Here is a 25,305-nt window from a genome sequence, read left to right on the forward strand (position 1 = left end):
TGTGAACAATGTAAAAAAAAATAATATTCCTCTTTCTGGGAAAGAAGAGTACAGAACCCACTACTATGACTGTTTATACATTTAAGTAATCCTTGAAAAAGTATTGTTCAGAGAACCCATTTTAAACTTATCTAGTCAGAAGACTCATACTGTTTTGGAATCATTGTGTTGATGTTTCAGGCTTTCCACATGGTCTTACAAAGCTTGGCTTCTTCCTTCTTAGGAAAAGTTTTATTTTTCAAGAAGTATCACTGCTAGGATATTATAAAACTACCATGAATGTTTTGTAATAATGGATAGAACATTCCTGAATATATGCATTTTCCCAGAAGAATGAAAAATGTTTTGTAACTTCAAACATTTAGTTTCATGATGCAGTGAACTCAAATAAATTGCATCTTATAGCATAAGGAATATGAAGAAATAGGCTGACTCACATGGGTTTTATGTGATCATTATACATCACTTCTTGTGGCAGTACAGTCCTGATGCCGCGGTCAAGGCCTCAAACCCCTTTGTACCATGTACTCTAATATTGAGGCAAAACAGAGCCACGTGCTGCCCAGATGATCTTATATTTGGAATTTTGACAAGACTGCAGGTAACGGAAGCAGGTGTTTGGAGAAGTCAGGAAGCAGCTGTGTTTTGGCAAGTAGTTTAACAACCTCAGAAGCCCCAGTTACCTGCTATCTAGCTTATACTAGATACAGAGATATGCAGAAAGACCTGGACTAAAAGAACGTGTTGGGTTGTTTAAATATAGTGTACTGCTGAGTAAATGAATGAACGCTTGAACAGAAGAAAAGGAACAAGTTGTCTTGCTTTTGCACAGCCCGGTCCAAAAGTTAAAGGTGAAACCTAATAATTTTTTGATTTGTTTTGTTTTAGAACGTCAAGCGTGTACATCTATGGCTGGCTCCAGCGTCCTTCCCTCCAATGTGGCTGGTATCAGCAGAGAGCTGATCGAACTGCAGCACCTCATCCAGTTCCCGGAGGAGGTTGCCAGCATTCTGACTGAGCAGGAGCAGGAGCTCTACCGGAAAGTCTTACCCATTGACTACCTCTGCTTTTTAACCAGGGATTTGGGTAATACTGAATGTCAAAGCAAGCTGCCATCCATTAAAGCTTCCATATCTGCTACTATTCTTTCTTCTCCCAATGGCGAACGTAATGCTGTAGACGACCTTGTGACAAGGTTTAATGAGGTAAGACAAAACATTTACATTACTTTTCATAAGGGTTGTCACCTGATTTGTGTGTTAGTTATTTCCTGTATCGCTCAGAGCTTAATTTAGCTGTAATGACAGATTTTGAAAGCGTAAGTTAAGATGACCAGGGGATTTAGCTAAATAACTTCCACTGAACTGAATAGGAGTTATGTGACCAATTTGTTCAGTGAGTTTGGAAAACTGCAGCTTCAGTTTTTCTTGCATGTTATAAAGTAAACAGGAGGAAAAAAATTACAAACTTGTATTTCTTTGTATTTGTACTGACAGTATGGGGTATACTTCCAGTCAGCTTAGTATTTTATTCAGGAGCTGGAGTTTTATTTATTTGTTTCGGGCTTTTGTAGACTAAGCATGATCTTAGGAGTCAGCACAGAAGTATTATAAGCTGGAAGTGTCTGTATTCTGTATAACTACACTATTTAGTTATTTAATCTGCACTATTTATTTATTTAATTACTGTGTGTGTCTTCAGTGTTGTTATACAAGGAAGTGTCATTTGTCATGACATGTTCCCGTAAGCCAAATCGTGTGTTCTTTACTAAGATCTTACTTTATTTTTAGTAAGGTGATCTTCTGATGAATTTGATAGAAAATTGATCAAAGATTGAGAAAACTAAAGAAAATTCAATCCACCCCAAAGACCCAACCCCAAAGTAAACACACACACACACACTGCCCAAATAAAACCTCAGGTTTTAGCTGCAGAAAAATTGAATAATTTCTGTCTTCCTTTTTTGTGTGAACCACATGCAATGTTAGTGGTTTCTACATTCTTAGAAGTGGAATAAAATGGAGATAGTCTTGGCTTAGGCTCTTCTGGTATGTTATCCACTGTGTTCTCATGCTTTAGTAAGAGATGAAAATTGTGCAGGTAACAAAAAGACAGCATAAAATTAAGTAGATAAGGTAGAATGTGTATTAACCTCCAGTGAAATTCCTGCTTGCTGGGCAAGTAAGAATCAGTGTCTGAGTATTTAGCGCGTTTCAAAGTGTTCCTGTTTCTTGCACGTTACTGAGATTTAGGAACTCAAATAGTGTAAACATGTCGGCTTCTCTCACCTGATTATATTATGGGAACATAAATAAAAGTTGCAACTACAATATTCAGTCTTTAGACAGAGCCTAAAGATTGTTTAATTAGCTGTAGTTAATGTATTTAGGAAAACTTAGCTGCTGACCCACCGAAGGTTCTCCTCCCTGTGGTGTTTCTCATACGGTCATCACTATAGTGAGGGCAGTGGGAAAAAGGTGAAGTGGTCAAGCTCTAGGATGGCCTGGTGATGTGCGAGGCCAGAGCAGTTTGTTAGGACATTCTGCAGTTAGCTGTGCAAATTAGATTGACTGTCCTGTGTTCTGACACCAAGCAGTCACAGGACTGAAGAGCAAGCAGGTGGTGAAAATGAAAGCCATGTCAGAAATGCCTGAGACTATTCTACATCAGTAAGAATTTTAGCATTAGAGTTGCCTTCTGGTGAAATAGTCAACATTATCTTTTAATGTTAAAGGTCTGTGACTTTGTAATTTTTGTAGTTTGGCATTACTTGTTTGGTAGTACCACAGGATAATTTTTCATATAATTTGAATTAATTCCTGAATATCTGGTGCATAGATTATATAATATTTAGTGCAATGGATAATTTTAAGTGTAATCTGGCATACCTTTTTTTAAACATAATGTTATATGTTTAAATGGAATTATTGTGTGTATTTACTCCTTGTTATAAATCACTATCTGCTTTATCTTGCCATGGAGTGTATCAGTTGCCATAGCCAATCACAAGCGTGAACTTTCAAAATGTCTTTGTTTATAAATGGCAAAAAAATTCTTGTGCAAAGAGTCATGCTTTTGTTGGCAAAAGTCAGTGAGCACAGGCTGATTTTTTTTGGCATTGCCTATAGAAATACTGAAGTGTATTTATAATGTGGGAGCCAGAATGACTTTTAGGATGACAATCTTCTGATACATAATGGGAAAAAAAATAATTTCATGCCATTATGCTGTTACATGAACAATTATAGTATATAGAGGATTTTTCATAAAGCAATATGATTTTTAGTAATTTTTCTGACTACGTATTAGTAAGGAACACTTTATAACACGTGTTTAAAATGACACCAATAACTGCTGTTTTCTGACACGAAGGAACTTCTTTATTTAATAGGAAAAATACTGACATTTTCATGGAAGCTTAGATTGCATGGCATTGCTGGAGTATTATAAAATAAATTAACAAAAATAATGAAGATGAAAATATTTTCAAATTATTAAAACAATCTAAAAAGTGAGTTTAAGTGAAAGGTAGGGGGTAAAATTTGTCTTATTGAGATGAATTTTACTGGTATTTACTACTTATATTCCAGTAACTCCCAGAATCCCCATTCATGACTCAGGTTGCAAACTCCCATTGACTGCAGAGTGCAAGATCAAGCTGTAGATACTGGGAAACATCACGTGGTTCCCTTATACTTTAAATGTGTTGGCTGATGCAAAACTGTTGTTTTCTAGATGTGAATGATTTAAATACTGTTACTGGTGAGAAACATAGAGTATGAATATCTTCCAATTGTTTGTTTAAACTGTTCTATTTATTATCGGTTAGTGTTGCTTAATATGAATTACAGTATTTAGACCTCAATGGGAGCTAAAAGGTACAGGAAAAACTCACACAGGAGAAAGCACTTATGGTGAGTGGTCAGCCTGTAATATTGCGTGCACTGTCTAACACTGGATGAAGCCTGTAATGTGCATTTTCTTTTGCTGTATTAGCTGGGTAAGGTGTTTTGACTTTAAGTACTGGAAGTGATTCAGTGATCACATAGTGCTGATGATCCATCAGGAACACTTCCTAAAATTTTTTGTCTGTAGAAAGGCAGGATGACAGTAGCTGGAGCTTTTGCTAACATCAGTGTTTCATTGTATCTGTACCTGGTTTTAACATCTTGGGAGTCTTGCAATATTTCTGAAAATTATTTGGTCTCTTAGTATGACAATGGAAATATATTTTTGTCAGTTTCTCTTGTTCTGAGATCAGTGTTGTAAGCCTGATGAGAGGAGCTGATAAGTGTAAAAAGGAGTAAAAAACCCTCAGAAACCAAGTTAAGAAGCATATAGTGAGAAATCTGCATCACAAATAACAAGCAGGGAGAAAAAAGTGGTTGTGCCTCAGGCCAGAAGGACTTTGCATTGAAGTGAGTGTGCTGGCTGGTTCTTTGGCAAAGGTTGAATGGGGGTTTGGCCAGCTAGTCATTAACCAGTATCTTGGTGTTACCAAGTGGCAATGCAAAAAATAAGTAATGATAGGTGATATAAATCTAATTTCTGGCCCTTGCTTGTTTGTTTTTCCACTCCCCCCCCCCCTCCCCCCCAGTAGGAGCTCTATTCCTGCTTTAAGGCAAGGTAACCAACATAAATGTTTAGGAGAGTTCCTTTGTTACTGTCTCTGTGGCAGGTTTTCTACAGCCTCCTCACACCTTGTCTGAAGAGCCACGCATTTTGTTTTTAACCTGTAACAATCTGAACGTAGTTGTCATAATGTCAGTGTCTGCTCAGGGTGTTGGTGGACTGAGTCCTCTATAGAATGGAAGAGGCACAGTTCATTTACCTCTGGGAGCTGCGCTGATTGCTCACCTTGCCCTGTATTGCGTGGCTTTAGAGAGTGCTTTCGCCCTAAAGTCAGAGGTACAGCGAGGAACCGTACTGTAGCTGGAGATACCTTTCTTTGTCACAGGCATTGGTTGAAACTGATAACTGAGTGGCTTTTGTTTCTGAAATACAAAGATCTTCAAAAATAAACAATGAAGATTGGAGAAATAGATTACCTTTATTAATATTCACAAAAGATGGAAATTATAGCACTCTAGATCATCTTCATGTATACATTTTTTCTTTTGACTGTCAACAATATGAGAAAAAACTTGTAGTAGTGTAAATACTGTAGAGACATGAAAGTTGGATAGCGGGGATTAAAGCCACTGTCAAACACTCCACAAACAGTAGCACGAATATGCAACTGGCAAATCCTGTGCTGCCGAGGCTGGGGAACTGTCTTTGTTTAAGAGAGCATGGTTATGGCTTAGCCCATACTTGAGAGCATACTACTCTAGATATTTACCAGAGGGGACCTCGGCATTATGTATTTCCCTGTGTTTATTCTTGTAATGGGTTTCCAAGTATCAGTTTATTACCTAGTGTGTTAATCAAGGTGGCTGCCATGATAAAGGGCTTGAACACCCAATGACTTGTTTCAAAAATATATTGTGAAAAAGGTCAGTCATGAATGATTTGCTTGAATCCCACAGAATACGGTGGAATACGTTCTCGGGTTGTATTTCATTTGTGTATTAAAGTTTTGCGTCATTCCAGCTCTCAAGTCTGAACAGAAATTCACAGGGAAATAAAATTTTCACAGGAAAATAAGAATCTTACAACCTGGTAATGTTGCAGTTTGCAGGATTTACTGTCTGATGGAGTTTTCAGACAGGTGGAAGTTCATATGACAGCCCAGTCACTAAAGATTTGTAGTGTTTACATATATAGACATGTTTTTTTCAGTTTTTGCTTCCCTAGAGGTACTACAGAAAGATGATAGTCATGGTGGAGATTGCCACTGAAGTTGAAATGATTTCTATAATGCTGTTATAGAAAGCCTGGTCACTAGTGTTCAAGAAATAGTTCATAAAACTAAAAATAAATTAAAAAATAATCAAAGAATTGGAGATTTTTTTTCAACATGTCGAGTAGATGCAGTAGACTTGAAAAAGGAAAAGTTAAAAATCTTGGATAACCACAGAAGGATGAGAGATGCTGATGAAAGGTATTACCAAATTGCTGTTATTATTTACTGCACCGCAGAAAGAATATAGATTGCTATGTAATAACTACCATGTATTTAAGGAGGAGAACAGAACTGAGAGAAATGATACACGCTCCCACTGGATTTGAAATACACATATTTCATAATTAATGAAAATAAATAGGTTTGTTTAAGAAGAAATGCATTCTGGTGCCCTGCAGTTAGAAAGGTGCTAATTCTGATGTAAAGAACATATCCAATCTATCCCCTTGTTGGAGTAATGTAATAGGGTGGCATCGAACACTGAAAACCAAACCAGGAATTTTGTTGAATTTGAGAAAAAGGAGAGGGAAATTATATTGTATGCACCTACATCCACAGCTGTTCTAGGCAGTGCATGCACAATCTTAGATATTTAAATGTGGCTGGAATTGGAACTTTATTTATCAGAAATGTTCTTTTACAATACTGCAATTAAAACACAGCTTTTTTCAGTTGTTCCTTAATCCTGAGGTTTACATCATATTTAACAAATATACAAAATCCAAGGAGAAGTTAAATTACTGAAAGGAAAAAGTTTTAACTGCTGTTTTTAAAACCCAGGTTTCTTCCTAAACTTTAATTGACCCAGCGGTCATCCTGATATTTAGGATGGCACTTTGTAAACTCAGCTGTCATAAAGTTTCTGTGTTTTGACCTTTTGTCTCTGTACTGTATAGAAAATGTGACAAAAAATCTTTGTAATATTTCAGAAGACGTTTAAAGGAGAAAGTGAAAACATGGAAAATAATTTCATTTTTTACTTGATGTATTGTAGGAAAATTGGGCACTAAAATGAATGGATCTTCATTTTGGAAGATAAATAATGGAATGGTTTTTCCCTCATTTTCTTCTTGGAACAGCCTGAGGTTTCAAATGATCTTGGAGAAAGGGAATGACATTTCTGTCCCTTTAACATATTTGACCTGAAGTTTTGTTTGTGTTATACATCTTGATCTTACAAGTTGTTTTGTTTCCATGCTGTTAGTGTCAATAGTTCTGTTACTTTGTAAATGTTTTGATGAAAACATTGTTTCAGATACTCTGAATGCTTTTGGTTCGAATTTTCAACAGCAGGTGACTAAATAAGATTTTTATGAAATAAGTTTGGTACAGTATTCTAAGTTTGTTCCGATTCTGGTTTTATTGCCAGCAGACAGTAAGGAAAGCCTTCTTTAAAATGATGGACTTTTTCTGTATTTTTAGAAAGTGTATAGATCCAAACTTGGAAGTGTTGCAATGTAAGAATTAACATCTCTAAATTTTCTCAGGTAGAGAAGAATCTTTCAGTATGTTTTAAGGATGCATAGTATCCCTGTATAAATAAGGATAAATACAGTACTAAGCCAGATGTATTTGGAGAAAAACCTGTGTGTCTGTTACATGTGCCAGTTTATAGAATGTAACTTTGATTCAGTAATAAATTCAGATTTACAGGAGTGGGAAGAAGCAAATCCACCTGTAGATAATTCGCATCTTCTTAAATGTTTTAGGCTTTTAGCCTGTGCCACATGTACATGGATAATTAGAAAGTATTTTGCTATTCAGTTTTATTTATGATTAAGATTTTGGGCTATGTGCATTCAGTATCACCAACTATAAATAAAGCCCATAGTCTTTTAAAGTTTGATTAAAACTGTAGTTATATGATAGTGGAGACTTGGGCACAACATGTACTCATGAGTGAGACACAGTTGATATTTCATTTGCTTCTAATAATATCAAATTGATCATAGAGTCTTGTCAGAGCAAGGCAGTGTATCAAGCTGAAGACAGATATTCTTTCCTGTTACTCAGTGTAATTAGAAGCTGATTCTGAATTAGCTCACAAGAGTGAATTATAGTAACATCCAGCTTTGCAAAACTGTTGGCTTTTGGATTCTCTAAGACTGTGCACATAATAATGGTAGTGATAGTAGTAAACTATTTTTCTGGTCTAAGAAAGCACTGACTGCCAGAAGTTTAGTTTTCATAGATGTATAAAAACTGTGGGAGAAATACTAAGGAGATTCTGCAGAGTTAGTAGAGCCCTGGTAGCTGGGAAGAGATTAGGAAAATGGTACCTAAGTGTGTTTTAGGACCCTGAGAACTGTAACAACATACTTTTTTCCGTCTCTCCTTTTTGCCTACTGTGCCTTTGTCCATTCAGTTCTTTTCTTGACTCCTGTATGCTATTATGAGTTTCCCGTACTACTTTAATGCGAGTGCGATATGATCCTTGCTCAGTATGATACCTTTATGGTATGCCACAGTCTTCCTGAGCACCTTTTCCTTTTTCTATATCTTTACCCTCCCAGACTCTTGCACACTTATGGTTTTTACTCCCAGCCACACTTCTGCCTCTTGCCAGCAAAGCAACTGCAGAAACACACGTTCAATGTACACATAGTAAACATTTATGTTTATATAAACATTTGAAGTAATTTCAAGCATTGCTTTCTATAAACATGAAAAGAGTCTCTTGTAACTTGATTTTTCTGGCCACGGCTTCAAGTAAAAGAAAAACAATAAAAACTTAAAACAAAATGAAGCATTTAATTTTCCATGCTCAGTATGCATACAAAGCAACTGTAATGTCTTAGATTTAAAGTTGTATCAAATTGAAATATCATTCAAACAGCTGTCTGAAGGTAGTCCCAGTATGGAACTGAAAATGCAGAATAAGAGGTTCAATACATAAGGTGATTTTTTTTTTTTAAGGTTGAATTGCCCAAAAATAAGCTAAGAAGGTAAAAATATTTGAACTGTTCAGGTATAGCACTGCTGCTGGGGTGTTTTCATCATTCACTAAGTCATTCTTGTAGTCAATAAAGTTAATTAAAAATGTGGCTATTTAGGACACTAATTAATGACATTTTTATTTTTAATGGTTTAAATTTGTAAGCTTTCTTCATTTTCATTCGAAACACAAATTTAAACCCCCACTAGCAAAACAGGGACGTATCATTTTAGTGAAATAATGGAATGTAAATAAATATTGCACTCTGTCTCTTAGTTCAGCATTTTTTTGCAATGCTTAAATGGGTTTGCATAATCCTTTAAAAAAGATTGTGTTTGTACAAATATCAAACTGTTTCCAGTCCTTGTTTGGAATAGTGTTTAATCAGATTTAAAATGGTAAATGTTCTTTGTGAGGTTATATAATTTTACTCAAGCATGTAAAGTGAACCATCTGTTCATAAGCTAGGCAATTTGAAATTCTCAGATTTTAAAAATGCATCTGTAAAATTGTTGCATATTATACCAAGCCCCCAAAAATTTTAATAATGAAACTTCAGTGAAGCCCATGTAAAATAAACCTCTTCTGTGTTACATACTGTGATTCTTACATTCATCAGTATGCACTTGATGGGTTTGTGCACAGTTAGCAATACAAAGGAAGCCAGTTGTTAGTGCTAATGCTGCACACTGCTCGTGTTCTAAAAAGCCTCATAAATATGAATCTGCTCCTTATGGTTTTGTAAGAATAATATCGCTCAACAACACTTTTACTTTGTAGAAAGACTTTGTCAGGTTGTGAAAGGTGCGTTTAATATTTTTTTTAGAGAGGGAGAAGTCAGAGTACACTGATACCCAAAGAATTCTGCTTTTAAACAAGATAATGTATGTTTTTCCCTCTTGCCATAAATACTGCATGATATCCAGTGAGGGTTTGTTGTTTTATTTTGGGGGTTTTTGCATAGATTTTTCATGTTCTTCAGATTTTACTTAAATTTCTTGATTTTTATCAAAGTCATTAAAACCAGAATGGCTTTGTTAAATGGGTTACAGATTGTCAGGTATCCTTTTGGATACCTGAAAAATCAGCTTCCTGTCTTCCATTCAGAGATTTTTCATACACATACTTTATTATATCAGTATTAGAATTGCTTGCTTGCTTCCTGTAGCGTAGGCAGTAGTTAAATCAGCTACAATTTATTATAGAAAGATATCCATGGCTAATTTTTATGTTAGGTGTTAGAGAAGGTATGTATTGTAATCTTACTTTGTGGTAAGCCAAAAGGTTTTATTTTACTTACTAGCAATCGCAAGCGTTAAACTTCAGGTAGACAGCTGTGTTTGCTCATTTCACCTCTGAAAGCTGCATTTCTCAAGGATTATGAAGTTCCTAAAAAATGTGATATAAAAATAGAAGACATGTTCTTCCATGTAGCATCACCCACTGAAGTATGTAGCTTGGGAATTGCTGTAAAAGCCTGATAAAGTTAAGAGCTGGGGAAATTAGTGTAAAACAGTACGAATGACAAAACACTGGGCTTCACAGCTGGAGATTCTTAACAGATGTTTTCTTCCTCAATACCACCTCTGCATTTATATTCTGGTAAAAGATGAATAATAAATTAATTCCCATTAAAAAATTAATCACGGAATACATTCTCTAGCAGCTAAATATAGTAAATAATTTTATATATGTATGAATTATTATAATCTGGAGTATTAGAAGACTAAAAGAAGAAAAAGTAAAGTAAATTGTTAATTCAGCATGCATTAAGCACTGTTCCATCCTGTGTACTGCATGGAACAGGATTCGCATAGACTAAATGGTAAACAGTCCTGTAGTTCACGCTTGTAAGGACTTTAAGGTCATGTGCCAGACCTTGAGGATCAAGTTCCATCATGGGTGTCTCTTTTATGTCCTTCATATTTTATTAGTAAAAGCAGCTGAGCATCAGTAACAAGCTATATCCTGCCCCTGATAAATTGGCAGATGTTTGCCTGCATATATACATGACTAAATCAGTGGTAGTTTAGAGATAAGGTAATCAAAACCGGGCTTACGTTATTTTTTTAATGTTTTTATTTTTTATATGTTTTTTAATGCTTTATATAGGTTTTCTGTGTTTAAAAGTTTAGGGTGGGTTTAATTTTTGTTAATAAAATGCTAAATAATTAAATAAATAAAATGTTAAATAAATATATTCCTGCTATTAATTCTGACAGTTGAATTTTAGGAACTTACATTTTCTTTATAAATATATAAAAATATTATATATATATATATATATAAAAAAATATGAAAGTATATTATTCATTATACAAATGAAAAGGGAAATCTGAAAATCAGAACAGAAGTCTGGAGCCTTCTAGGAATGTGATGTTCTGAAAAAGGAATGTTTGTCTGTCCTAAATGAAGGTCTATCATTACTCCAAGTTAGGTGAGTTGAAACACTGAATGAGACTCAGTAACTGACTCAAAAATATTCACAGTATGTTTGAAGATTAACGCTGTTATGCCTTTCCCAAATGCATTAGCAATACCTAACTTGAACTCATTTGGCAACTTTGACCAAAGTAAGATAAGCCTAAAACCCTTTAAAAAAGTTTGAATAGATTTTAGTGCAGTTAAAATAGAGGTGATATAAAAAGATAATTGCGAAAGAACCTAAAACTCTACAAATCTTACTGTACTACTATGCTTGAGATCATTGCTCAGCTACAGTTTGCATTGCCTGCAAATGTGATGCAGATCCTTTGTGCTCAGACTTGGATTTGAAGGAAGCTCCTATACTTCTGAAAATTTTAAATAAGGGTACTTTACAATGTATCTAAAATTAATTCAGCACAGTGTTGTCAGTGCTTCTCTGTATTGTGGCACCAGAAAATATTTACATCTTAACTAAGTATCTGTACGATTTGATTTTGCTTTTTTACTTAATATTAGTGATTATTTACATACATTAACATATTTACTTAATATTAGTATACAGTAACCCCAAAGGACACTAATTTTTATCCATCTGAATGAAAAGACGGATGTTATTGTCAACTTGTTTAAGTGGATTGTGTTTTAATTTATGACTTTCCTTGTGTCTTGCCATCATGTGGGTTACAGTAATGAAGCCAGGATACATTTTCTCATACTTTTCAGACTCATCAGCAGTGCAACGGAAATCTAATTATAGGTTTGCTGTGATGATTTCTGTTCTGAAGGGAGTTTGAAATGAGTTACATAAACAGAACTGTGTAAGTTGAGTGTGGAAAAAAAAAAGTAGACTAAGGAAAAAATTACTAACGTGTTGATATGTAGATTGTGATGTGATGTTTAAGTGCTATCTAACACAAAAGCTTGGCCCAAAAAACGTTACTTCTCATTCTGAGGAAAACTTGCAGTGTATTTTGATCTCCTTGGCACAGCCCCTGCTGCATACCCTTTTGGCTGGGGTGTGCTGCCTGTGGTCCCAGAGCTAGCTGGTTCAGGCACTGCCTGAGCTGTAAAGCCCTGGTGCTGCTGGCAGCCTGATAATGGGGCAGCTGGCTCCCTGGTGGCACTTCACCCTCAGGTTAGGTGTGGTGCAGCTGGGGAGGTAGCTCTGCAAGCCAACCAAGGATGAACTCCTGGAAGGGGAAGCGCTGTTCTGCATCTAACTGGCTGAAGTGTCCAGAAGTTAGAGCCTGCCAGGATGGAACTCCGCTTTGCTCTCTTCCCTCTGCTAGAAAACCCCTTCTGGAGGTAGAGATCACACCTGGTTTTAGTGACAGAGAAACTGCCACTCCAAAATAGTGTCTGCACTACATGCTTGCCAAAGTGGAAGAAACTGGGTTTTGAATTCAACTTCCAGGTGAATTCCATTGCCACTGAGAAATAAGTAGATACACAGAGTTGTTCTCGCTTTGTGTGTGTGTGAGGTGCATCTAGCTCAGGTGTACACAGACAGCATCTGAGAAATCCCATTTCTGAACTTCCATTTGAATTAAGATTTTGAAGTTTGTTATGTCTTGAATACCATCTGTGCAGAGGAAGCTTATGCATCCCTGGCATCAAAAATGTAGTATGTGCATTATCAGGTATTTTGGGGATCCAGTGGCAGCTATACAGTCATTTGAGAATGTCGGTGGCTCCTGCAGAGGCATACCTTTGAGGATATACTCTGGACTGCTCACATTTTTATCAATTAAACACAAAATTCAAGAGTATGCTTACTGAGTATTGCTTAATGTGAGTGTATGCTTTAATTAATACACTGAAGTTTCCTCTAAGCTGTCATATGTGATTTTTCCTCAAGGTCACAGTCCTTTCAACTTACCTGCATTTCAGTGTTGTTTCTACATAATTAATTTTAGTTGGGGCCTTTATGAGTAATGAGCTCAAATTAATGCCATACCCAAGCTGTTCCAGTATGCATTTACTAAAGAGCTTTGGAATATTGCTCTTCATGATCCTTCAGTTGAATCTGCAGTTGAATCTTCAGGGAGTTCAGAGCTGGGAAGTGAGCTCAGTCAGCTGAGGTTCAGCTTTGATTTTCTGCTCCTTTAAAGCCTATTGATTCAACCAGATCTCCCACCTTCAAAACTTCTATTAATAAAAATCCTCCATGGCATTTTAAGTGGATAACTGACACTTCCGGTTGTTAATTCTGTGTTTGTTTCCTAGTTGGGCCCCAGGACCACATTTAATTTTGGGGAAATGCCCCCTCAGCTCTGTTATCTGATTGAATTCTCTTCCCTTTCCAGCAGCTGTCTTCACTAAAAAAAGCTATGAGTAGAAAAGCTGTTGCAGATGTTAGACACAGCATTCAGCAAAAAACCTCACTAAACAAAAGGAGATGAACTTTGTTCACAGCTCCTTTCCTCTGCTCTCTCTTGCTGACAGTACTGTTGCATTTTAATCATCACTGTTCTAGTCTCAGACTGATGAAACCTTCAAAGAAATCAGTTTTAGGATTCCAGGCTACTGTGCATTTTGAGAAGTCCATAACCTCCCTTTCTGGGTGCTGTATGATGCATTCAGATTAATCAACCAAGAGTCCCTGAATAATTCATAGAAAAACTTTATGGAGACCTGATGGTATTCAGAACCACCAGAAAGGCCAATTTATACGCCTGGCTACTGCTAGATATGACATAAAAGAACCATAACTCGAAACAGTCTATAGCATATGTAGAGGAATAATTCTGTTTCATTCTTAATTTCATCAATGCGTAAAATAATATGAGTGAAATGTTCCAGTATCTGCATCTGACTGAAGTATCCCAGCCTGCTCCTCACACTTTTCCTGATCTCCAGGAAAAATTAAAATACCAAAGTTTCTAAAGGAGGCATGTTCATTATTTTTCAGGAGTGGGTAGTATCTTTAGATGATCAGGTCTATCCCCTGAGTCTGGCCAATCCATTTTACCTGCCTTTGCCCATTCTGTTTTAAAATTTAGAGATTCAGACACTTTATTTTTCCTTCTTATTTAGTGAAAGATCTTTAAAATGTTTTGTATTCATCCTGTAACTCCTGTTCTTGTCATGCAAGAGGAGTGAGCGTAAGATTATGGCAGACTATTGTCTTTTGCACCCTTATTTTGCTCTTACATATACATACGCCATCTCGAGGCTGCAAAGACTTGTTCATGCTGACCTTCATCATTTTTTGTTTGCTTTTACAGAGTGTTTGTAAGGGTTCATCATAACTGTTTACAGCAGTCCTAAACTCTCTACTAAATAATATTTCAACAAGTGCCTGTCCTAGTTTCATGGTTGCTTTTTAGTGGGGAGTCTGAATTCATTTGCCTTTTTAGACATTCTTGATCAGTTTTGATACTGTTTTCTCCTAACATTACATCTTTACTATCTTAGATTAAAACAGATCTGTTTAAAATTAGATTATTCTTTAAAATGTTTGAACACATATTAATCAAACTGTCCTTGCCACACTTGGTATTTCATACCAGATAAATATTAATTTTTTTTTGTGAGATTACATGTTTAGTGTTTGCATTCCCTAACAGAGCCATTTCTGGAAAATGGGAATCGTATCCAAATACAATACATAATTTTATTCCAGCATACACAAACAAATCTATGCCAACCTTGAATCACAGGTTTAACTGTTCTGTTTCACAATTTCTGATATTTTAAATGCATTTATTTTATTACCTTTTGTTCTGGCTTTGCCCTCGTTTGGCCCCCATGTCATGCAGTACTCTGGTGTTTTTTTTGTATTTTTCCATACCTTCATGCTCTCAGCTATGCACTTCTTTGTTGATTCAGTTTTTACATTTTAGGAATAACCAGTTGAACACTTCAAATAAAATTTTAGCTAAATTCAGATTCTCATTCAGAGCTAGTGCAGTGGTTAGCTATGTCTTGTATAGGTATCCAATATGAATAGTTTTTATTTGTTTATTTTTATGTTGTGGCCTCTGCAGCATTAAGGCTGTATTTGGGAAAGCTTCTTCAGCACGTTTACATGCACAACGTTGGACTCTGGTACTTGTTCTACCTTTGTTGAAAACTCTGTACCTGCTATCAGCTCCTAATCTTTTCTATTGTTACAAGTGAGTTATAAAACATACAGTAATTACTGAAACAGGAGTTGATCTGTTTTCTTTCAATTATCACTAAACTTGAAGCAGGTTTCTTCCAGCTCTTGCCTTCCATACCCACATTTTTCAATGATGGCTAGAGCAGGTGGAACACTGTTTCCTAATGGGTCCTTTGTCCCTTGATCTTCACATCTCATTAGAGCATCCCCATGGTACACACTCCCGAGTACGTCCTCACCGCATTACAGGCAGAATAATTTTGTAGCCTAATTTCTTCAGGAATTCAGTCTTAATGTGGGGTTTTTTGGTACACACATATACATTGCATGTGTTGGAGCTATGGCTTGTCTTCTGATCTCCATGTTTCTCAATAATTGTTCTTGATTGATTTGGGCGTCAGAAAGATTAAATATTAACTTAGATTTTTCATATTGTTTGATTGTTCTCCCTCAGGACTGAGAGGCTCAAAGTACTGCATCTGTATACAGTTGCATAAATGGAAGCCCTATGTAGTTTTTTTTTATTGTTTTTTTTTTTTTTGCTGTTAGTACTAATACATTTACATTTTATTTCAAATGCTTGATTTTTTTAGATAAAAGTCTATGCCCCCTAAGGGGTGAACTAACATTTTCTGATTTTTATAAGCCTGTCCTCACACTGGTATTGTCTGTAAGCACTTGAATCCTTCAGGACCAAAGAATGGAACTCAGTTTCAGTAAACAAATAATGTTTATTGCTTCCCAAGTGTTTACACAATGACAAAAATCAAGCCCCCGGGGAATCATATTGTAAAAAGGAACAGTTGGTTTAAATTAGGTTTCCATGTGAAATATAGCTACTTTTTATGGATGTTGTGGGAACATAAACTGGAGAGAAAGTCTGCACACTGATAAAATGAAGGTTTGATTTTTATTTGTTTAAATACAAACAGAATTACATACTAAGGATAATTTCTGATTCTGACATTTATTGATCACCAAAAAGAAGTTGGTAGTATGGCCACACTCAGGAAGGTGGGGTTTTTTTGTTTACTTCACCTGTGATCTTGCAAATAGGTAATGTGGATTATTTTAAATATCCAGTGCATATAGAAACTAGCAAATTTGTACATAAAATACAACTACCAGTTTTATGAAAGTCAGTGAAAATAAAAATCCGCATTTATCAACTGTCACTGTCCATGTTGTAAGAACAAGGGTTATTCAGTGTGAGGCTGAGATTTGTAAGCTGTGCTAATGAGAATTTACACTGCAGATCTCTCTGGCAGCTTTAGAAATCAATGCTACCTTAAGCTGTCCATTTTCTTCTGGGGCCTGAATGTATATTCAGAATATCTTATATTAAGGTACAGTATTTTTTTTTTTAATGTAAATATTTCTAGAGTAGTTAATGATTTAACTGTTGTAACATGAGTATGTCTGTATGTTAAGGTACATTTGCAGTGCATATGTGATTTGGCCATATGTGTAAGTAGAATGTTGATAGATACCCTCCTGACAGAAGGAAACAAAAAAACCCCTGCATTATCCATCAAGTGTGCATGAATCCTGTAAGTGATGTTGCTTTGGCTGACTGTACTGTCCATTTTATTTTACAAGGTGAGCTCATGGGTTACCTGGCTGATCCTGACTGCAGGTTCTATGGAGGAGAAACGAGAAGTCTTCTCATATTTAGTACATGTGGCAAAATGCTGCTGGAATATGGGCAACTACAATGCTGTAATGGAATTTCTGGCAGGGCTAAGGTACTGACAACTTTTAAAAAATGATTTTTCAGTGATAGAGTACACTGCAGCTTCTGTTAAGCAGATGTCTCTGGAGAACAATGGGTAAACAGAAATCCGTGGCTAAATCACATCATCTCACCCTGTGACTTTCTAGTAATCCCCTTTATAAAAATTGTGCTAAAACCCTTTTTTTTTTTTTTTTTCAAAATGCTCTGGAGACACTATTGGTTTTCCTGGTACATGCTAAATATGTTGCGTTAGAAAACATAATTTATTTTTTTAAACAAAAGTTTTTTAAATTTAAAAGATGATGTGCTATTTATCTAATCAACTAAAACTAATGTGACTTGGGGTTAGTGTTTCCAGAAGACAAGTGAAACATAATCATGGTAACGTTCTAAAAGGGTCAGCCTAAATTGCAAAAAAACTAAACCCAAAACCAACCCAAAACAACAAAAAAACCCAACATAACCAAAGAAACTGCTAAGCCTCTGGGGGTTTTTAACCTTTCCAATTTATGTATACTGACTGATGTTGGAATCTCATGCTGACATGGCCTTACATAGCCAGACCTGCAGTGTCTCCAGGAGGAGAGAGTATGGGGTTAGAAACAGCATTGCTCGCTCTTGTACAGGACTGCAGGTTCACAGGGGGCTGGGTGAGCAGGAAAGCGGTGCCTTTGCAAGAGCAGTTCAGAGGGCAGCAAATTGGAAGGAACAGGGAAGACTTAAGATCAGATTTCTTCTCTCTTTAGTTTTGGCCCTCCTTGTATACAGTGTTTGTGTACCAAAGCTTTGAAATGTTTGTATTGTCCCTCTTTGTGGTTTAGTAAGGATTCTCATTGAGCTATTTGTTTACGCTTTTGGTATATAAAACACATTTGCAACACTTCTAGGCACAAGGAGTCTTTCTGAGCAGAACGCATCCAGTCTCCAAGCCGTGTAAGTTGTGATGAAAAATGCAAAGCCAACTGAGGGCTTTATTTTATCTCTAATGCGTCTGCACAGCACAAGGAAAAGAGGAGAGAGGAAGCCTGGTGATCAGCAGCGTTTCAGGGACAGGGACAGAAAGTGGGGTTAAAGACATTCTACTGTTAGTGTTTCTACAGTCCTTTTGGTATGTCTGGGGCCAGGGGAGGGTAGGAAGGCCATGTTATCACATAGACAGACAGCTCAGGTGAGGGAATTCCCAGTGGTACTTGCAGTCCTTGGGGAGCACCAGATGCTATTTCTGTTTGAAATCAAAGATTCTTTTCATTTACAGCACTGCATTGATGTGTGAGAGCTGGAACGTGGTCCTGACTTACTTATTTCTTTAAAAATAAATAATTTATGTTGTGAGTGAAATGGGGGAAAAAATAATGTAAATTATTTTAAATAAATTTAATTTGAAAACCCCTTTTGCTAACTTTATGGATTGTTCATAATACAACTAAAGGAATTTGTAATAAACCATCTGGTTTATCTTTATGCCATTTCCTTAATCTTACTGCTTCCCAGCCCTTATTAAGGCAATGACACAATGAAAATGTTAGAAAGCCTACTTGTCTTATGCAGCTGGGCTTTTATTAAAATGTCAGATGTTACTCCAGTAGATTAGACTGCTTGTTTCTCCTTTTGAGTTTTGTTCTTTAATAATTCAAAGCAGGGGAAATGGTCCACTAACCAGAATTTTCATGGAAATAATTACCTTGATTTCATTCATTCATTTCTGAGTAATGATGGTAATTTCCTCTGTTACGTGTATGCTGTGGGTGTTGATGTGAATTAGTTTAAATTTTTCTAATAAATATTGTGATCTCTTTTTGCAATAGGTCAAGAAAAGTTTTAAAAATGTGGCAATTTATGGACCAGTCTGATATTGAAACCATGCGAAGTCTGAAAGATGCTATGGCACAACATGAGTCATCATCTGAATACAGGAAAGTGGTCAATCGGGCACTCAATATTCCAGGCTGCAAAGTCGTTCCTTTCTGTGGTGTATTTTTAAAAGAGCTTTGTGAAGTTTTGGATGGAGCATCAAGCCTTATCAGACTCTGTCCACGATATAACTCCCAGGACGAAACGTTAGAGGTAAACAAGATTGATGCTCTAAAGAGGTTATGTTTACAGGCATCCAGTGCTTTATTTCATATTTATTATTTTATACAAAGGCATAATCTAATTAAAGTTTTCTAAACCAGACTGTTAGCAGGCTGTTCAGTTACATGGACCTTGATTTCATTCCCATAGTTACTGTAGTAATTTAAATTTTGTTGTTTATACCTGGCTCAGTATCGGAGTACTTTAATGTTAGTACCAAAGGATCATGTTTATACTTTGGGTAATGTATGTATGTAAATCCTTAAAGATGTAGGTATTTTCTGTTAAGTGCTGTGACCTTCCACTTAGCTCACTGAGAATTGGAAGGTTTTCAGTTCCTTACAAGTGACATTCAGAAGCTCAGTGGATCAAGTTTCTCCTCTATGAAAAGAAGCAATTCCTTTGAGTTTTATCATTTCAGTTTTAAAAGACAAATGCCCCTGTTAGATTAAAAGAGTAAGACTGAGGCTTTAAAAAAGTTTTCAGGAGTTACTGTAACATATGTTACTTGATTTATGCAGTGATTTGGTCTGTTTAGGATTAGAAGTCGGTACAAAATCCCATTAGAAGCTAATAGGAAATATATGCTAAATATTCTTAATTATTGTAAAAGTATCTCCAGTGAGTAGATGACACAATATTCTATTTATTACTATACTAATATTTTAGATATCTCTAGTTTGTTTCAGATTACAGTGGACAAGATAATTTCTTGCAACGAGTAGGCCAAGATGGTTTAAATAATCCAGAAAAAGAATCAACAGCAAACAATATCTTTCAAACTATTCGGAGCTGCAATCGCAGTTTGGAATCTGAAGAGGGTGAAGATAATTTTAGTGAAGGGACCAATTCAAGGAAAAACTCTTTGAAAGACAGAAACCGGTACCAGTAAGTCTCATTTTATTTTCTGTCATCACCTATGTATTTCATGTTTTTAATCTTTAATATCATTTTATCAAGGCTTACTTTTAAAAATAAGGGCAACTTTAACATCTTCTGTTGTGTTTATTCTTTTCCAATTCATAACTTTTCTCCCTGCAGCTGTGCTAAGTATCTGATACTCAAATGCTTGGAAACTATATAGTTACATTTTCCCTTGTGGTGTAGTTACTTCATCTCATAGTAAGAGTAAATCCTTTTTGTGTTACACATAGAGCATTGAAAATCCATGGTTGTGATTACAGTTTTGATCTGTGGTGACAGGAATAGCACCGGGACATACTGTTATCAGAGCTCAGAACATTATATTCTGCATGCTTGGGCAGCGTTCTACTCCCTTCGAAATAAAGGTTATTTATTATCCTTCAAAAGCCCTCTTCTTTTAAGGACATGCTCATGTGAGGCTTTTTTAAATTATGTCCAGAAAACATTTGTAAGTCAGTACACATTGTGCATTTGCAGATTGCTGTAGTCCTGCTATTTTGTATAGAAGTTTACTTAATTGTGCCCCATGTAAAAAAGCCCAGTGTTCAGTAATCTCAGATTTTCACTTCGAAGACCTGGTGTATTCTGTGCTATTCACCAGCAAGAAATGCGATAAATGCAAAGTTTAAGACATCACTTGATGTTCTAGAATGTTGTTTTGCAGTGAAGTTGCAGCCCATATAGACAGGTGGACCAGCTTTAATCTAAGTAACCGTGTTAGGATAACTCCAAATTTAGTAACAGAACTGTACTGTTCAGAGGTGAAGCGCTGTAAAATTACATGAAGACTTGCATAAAATAGCATGCTTAGATCCTCATTTGAATTATTTTATTGATAATGTCTATCAGAAATATCCGTATGTTCAGAAGTATCCAACGTATTTCAGCTACTTACAAATAAAATCTAGTAAGCGACTGCCTAAGAAGGAACTACCATCTTCCTGTTTTAAATGCATTTATTTCATTAGCATGCAATTCTAAATTTCATTTCAAATAAATAATCATTATTTCCTGAAAGAATGGTTTCTAATGGAATTATTCACATCTGGCTTTAGTTGCTTCTGGGAAGCGGAGCAGTAGATCAGGCCAAGAAAGACAGATCCACTTCTCTGTCCATTTATGTTATCTCTGACTTCAGTTCAAATACTTTCTTCCAGGAATTATTTTTGTTAATTAATATGGTTTAGAATCAGCTTGCAACGCACAGTTCATATGGAGAATAAGTTATGGAAATCAACGTTTCACTTGGATGAACAAAGTAGAATTTACATATAAAAGAGAACAGTATGGAGAAGATGAAGTTCTTTTTGTTATGTGTTTATGAAATCAGTTCTTGGTAAATTAGTTATTTATCCGTTATATTTAAATATAATCTAGTAAGTTCCAATGTAGTTGAAGCGGGAATGAAATGCAGGGGACAAAAAGCTAATGTGACACTGCAATGGAAGTTTAAAATGTAAATGAAAACTGCAGATAGGTAATTAAAGTATTATAGTAATATATATAATACCTCATAATATAATTATATAATAAATAAAGATTATGTTATATAAAATATATGTGAATTATTTTATATAAGAATAATTATATAATAAATAAATAAATAAATTACAAAGTTATATAATCCTAGAATAAAATTATTAGTATCTGTAGTTCTGGTGCAGTAAGGACCGATTTTGACAGTTAAACGCCTTTTGGAAAAATCCTTCCGAAAGTGTTTATTTAGCTGAAGTACCTCATAGACTGGAAATTCTTTATTCACCTACCATCTCTTTCCTGGGCATTCAGAGAACCGGGTGAGGCACAGGACAAATTGCTGCAGAGGCAAAGGGCCATATTCTGTTGTCCATGTCGTATGGAGGCTGTGATGTTTGGTTTATTTTTAATGCTATGAACAGCTAAAGAGTTCTAAAGAAGAAACTTGGATCTCTTTCTTGTGAAACTTTGTATGCAAATATGAAAGTCATATTTGCATACAGTATTATAAAATCCAAGTTACATAATAATTTTTATTACCTGATGATTGCAGGTCATAAAAGCAGAAAAATACACTGTATAATGTTTCTCATTACTTTAAAATCGCAAGACAGATTTTCAGCCTTTTGCTGATTTGGAGTAATGTTGTGGAACATGAACCCACCAAAGCTGGTAGGTTAGTTTGATTTGAAGAAAATGAAAGGCATCTAATAAAATCACTGGGTAGTGGGTATAATTACTTCCCCAGTTGTGTTAGCAAATAAACTGTATCATTCTGTGCTCAGTGACCTGTCTAATCACCCTGAATATCTGTATGTGCGAGATAAATATCGAGCTTGAATCTTTATTCTGTCTTGAGACAGAACTCTGTCTTAAGAGTTCTCAAATAAAGGTAGGCAGTAAAAGACAAAAAAAATCAAGTTTGAAATAAAGTTTTTGTGGAATTGTTAATCAAATGCCCTATTAAGATACTCTAAACTTTGATGCATCGCTTTATTAGCCTGATCTCACCTTCACTTTTCAGCTTTCCTAATTACAGTAAATACCTTGTAAAATATTAGAGGAAACCCTCAAGTTCTTTACTTTTGGTATCCCATGCAATTTTCCCCTCTAAAACTGCAATCTGTTTTAACGTTTCCTTTATCCTTTCTTTTCATTTCCTTGCATCTCAGTGCAGCACATGTAAGGAAAGCTTCTGATTCAAAGCAAGTAGCGTAAGTGTGTTCTCAGTAATTGATGGCTGTGTCGCTTTTGGCAGCTCATGTCAAAGGTTATGTTTCTGCATATGGTTATGCGTGTGTCCTTGGCTTACCTGCTTCTTGTATGTTTTAATCTGCAGCGTGCCAGTGCTATCAAATGTGAAATAAGGCATAAACAAAGCTCTGGCATTTCTGTCTGCACTGTATTAGACTCCTCCAGCCATGCACTCAGAATTTGAGAATCTTAATCTTGTGTAATACAGGTATATATTTTAATGTACATTTGTCTGGTAAGACTATGGTAAGACAGTTTATAGCAGCTCAGTTATAATGCTTTTTCTTTTCAGGAAGATTTCCCAAGGAAATAGAGCTACAGTTAAGGCCGATACAGTTATTTTGCCTTTGTCGGCCTCCTCACCACAAGCAGTAAATCCTCAGCCTGTTAGTCACTTTTGGCTAAATTTGGTGGAGAGACAGAGATCTCACTGATTAATAAAGTCTTAAAGGAATCATTAGAATTGACGTATGGAATAAGAGAAACATTCAAATTAGTGCCCTGGGTAGGGAAGAGTTTGAGGAAGAGCTAATGGTTATCTGTGCTGTTCAGCTTAGGGAGATAGTGTATGTGACTTGGAACAAGTCTCAACATGAATTGTCTTTTGCTCAGCTGGTAGGACATGGGCAGGAGCTGAGGGTGCTGTGGCGATGTGAAGGAGAAGCACTGAGGGTATTCAAGATACCTTGAAGGATATGCAGAGGAAGCTGGTTTGGATTTGTTGGCTGGATATCCTTAGGAAAATATGCTTTATTAGCTCTGCTTTGCACAGAACAGTTCGCTTTTTTCTGTGTTCATTAAAGCAATATCAAAACATTGATTAGTGCACTCATACATGTTAGAGGCTTCTGCAGGGAAGAAAACTTTAAGTACTCCATTAGTTCAGAATTGTTGCTCTGTATCTACTGTTTCTAATTATGGCAAAATACTTCAGAAATTTTGGTTGCTGCATACGAGTTTCATGTTAATATTTTAATTAATGTTGGTATTAGTTTTATTGAAACTATAGGAGAATAGATATTCATCAACCAGTGTAAATCAGCATGTATATCACTAAATGTATCTCATCTTTGTTTACATACAGATTTATAATTGGAGATCTTTCTGATTCTGAAAGTGATATATTTGAGCAGTTGAAGGAGTGGGACACAAATTCAACAGAAGAGCAACAAAAGGCTTTCTGCCATGGGATAGAACTCATTCCCTGGTATGTGTTATCTATCAGGGCTGATGTCCATCAGTTCATGCAACAAGGGGCAACCGTCATTCATTATGACCAGGAGACACATCTCTCAGCACGTTGCTTTCTTCAGCTTCAGCCTGACAATAGTACTTTGACTTGGACAAAACCCACAACGGTTTGCCCTGCAAATGCCAAGGCAAAACTGAGTTTGCTGGGTAATACTGCTGAGCTTGGTAAATGTCAGTTTCTTGGTAATACAGGACTGGTGGAAGGTTTTTTGGACTTATTTTCAGCCAAGGCTGTATATATGGGACACTCTGGCATTGATATGCACACTGTGTGTGTTCAAAATAAACTTTGTAACATGTCCCTTGAAGAAAACGGTATAACACTACTTTATGGACTCCATACTACTGATAATAAGTTGCTGCACTTTGTTGCTCCAAAATACACTGCCAGAATGCTGTATGATGGACTGCTGGAATTGACTAAAGCTGTAAGAAAAATGAGGAGATTCCCTGATCAAAGACTACAGTGGCTACGGAAACAGTATGTCAGCCTTTACCAGGTAAAAGATGCTGTGATTTTGTATAAGAAAAGTTCAAAGTTGTCAACAACTTAATGTACTGTAATTAATTTCTGTTATAAGTAAGCTAAGATTAAAGATGAGCACCAAATCGCCAACTTTGTAACACGGCTTAAATCAATAAGATCTGATTCTCCACATAATGTTCTGTCAAACCTTGCATGTTTTCAGTACACTGAAGTTAAATCTTTTTTTTTTATTATGAAGCTCTTCGTATGTTTGCAATTTTGGAGTAAGTATTTTATTAAAGAAGAAGCAATGACTGTACTTGGAAAGGGTGCTGATATACTGAGTGATCAGAGTTAGGGGAAAAAAAAAATCCCCAAAATAGCCCTCTGGTATTCATGCAGTAATTTAAAATTGCCTCCTCTTGATGTTTTATCTTTCATTGGTTCCTTAGAGATATCTATACTATTGCTGAAGAAGATGTGTCTGTTCTTATTTTCTTTGTTTTGTTAACGCTGACAATTTTTGTAGGAGGATGGAAGGTTTGAAGGCCCAACCTTGGCTCAGGCTGTTGAACTGTTTGGAGGCCGTCGATGGAGTGCAAGAAACACAAGCACAGGAACTCTCACTAAGAGCACCGAGAAACCTTGTGTACAGAGAAACAACACTCTGGGAATAAGCACAGCTAAGAAAAAGAAGAAAGTACTCATGAGGGTAGAGTATTTTGTTATTCATTTATTTTGTTGCTTATCTGGCTGATTTGTTTCCCTCCTACAGTTACTATGTAGCTAACTGTATTCTGAAGCAGAGGAAAAA

The 25,305-nt window shown here is 35.9% G+C and overlaps 1 protein-coding gene across 3 annotated transcripts in view; it reads left to right on the plus strand.

The window, feature by feature from the left end:
* PLCE1 (phospholipase C epsilon 1) overlaps nucleotides 1-25,305 on the plus strand; it is a 163,799-nt gene that overhangs the window by 100,927 nt on the left and 37,567 nt on the right. For 2 of the 3 annotated variants that reach the window (XM_056351898.1, XM_056351897.1), the window contains exons 4-10: nucleotides 889-1,205; nucleotides 16,912-17,057; nucleotides 18,853-19,111; nucleotides 19,800-20,008; nucleotides 22,693-22,734; nucleotides 23,859-24,525; nucleotides 25,021-25,203. In XM_056351898.1, coding sequence (XP_056207873.1) covers nucleotides 889-1,205; nucleotides 16,912-17,057; nucleotides 18,853-19,111; nucleotides 19,800-20,008; nucleotides 22,693-22,734; nucleotides 23,859-24,525; nucleotides 25,021-25,203 — 1,823 coding nt within the window. The remainder of the gene's footprint in view (nucleotides 1-888; nucleotides 1,206-16,911; nucleotides 17,058-18,852; nucleotides 19,112-19,799; nucleotides 20,009-22,692; nucleotides 22,735-23,858; nucleotides 24,526-25,020; nucleotides 25,204-25,305) is intronic. The other variant, XM_056351899.1, reaches the window with a different exon arrangement.

The sequence above is a fragment of the Falco biarmicus genome, chromosome 9 (assembly GCF_023638135.1).
Source record: "Falco biarmicus isolate bFalBia1 chromosome 9, bFalBia1.pri, whole genome shotgun sequence".
NCBI lineage: Eukaryota > Metazoa > Chordata > Aves > Falconiformes > Falconidae > Falco > Falco biarmicus.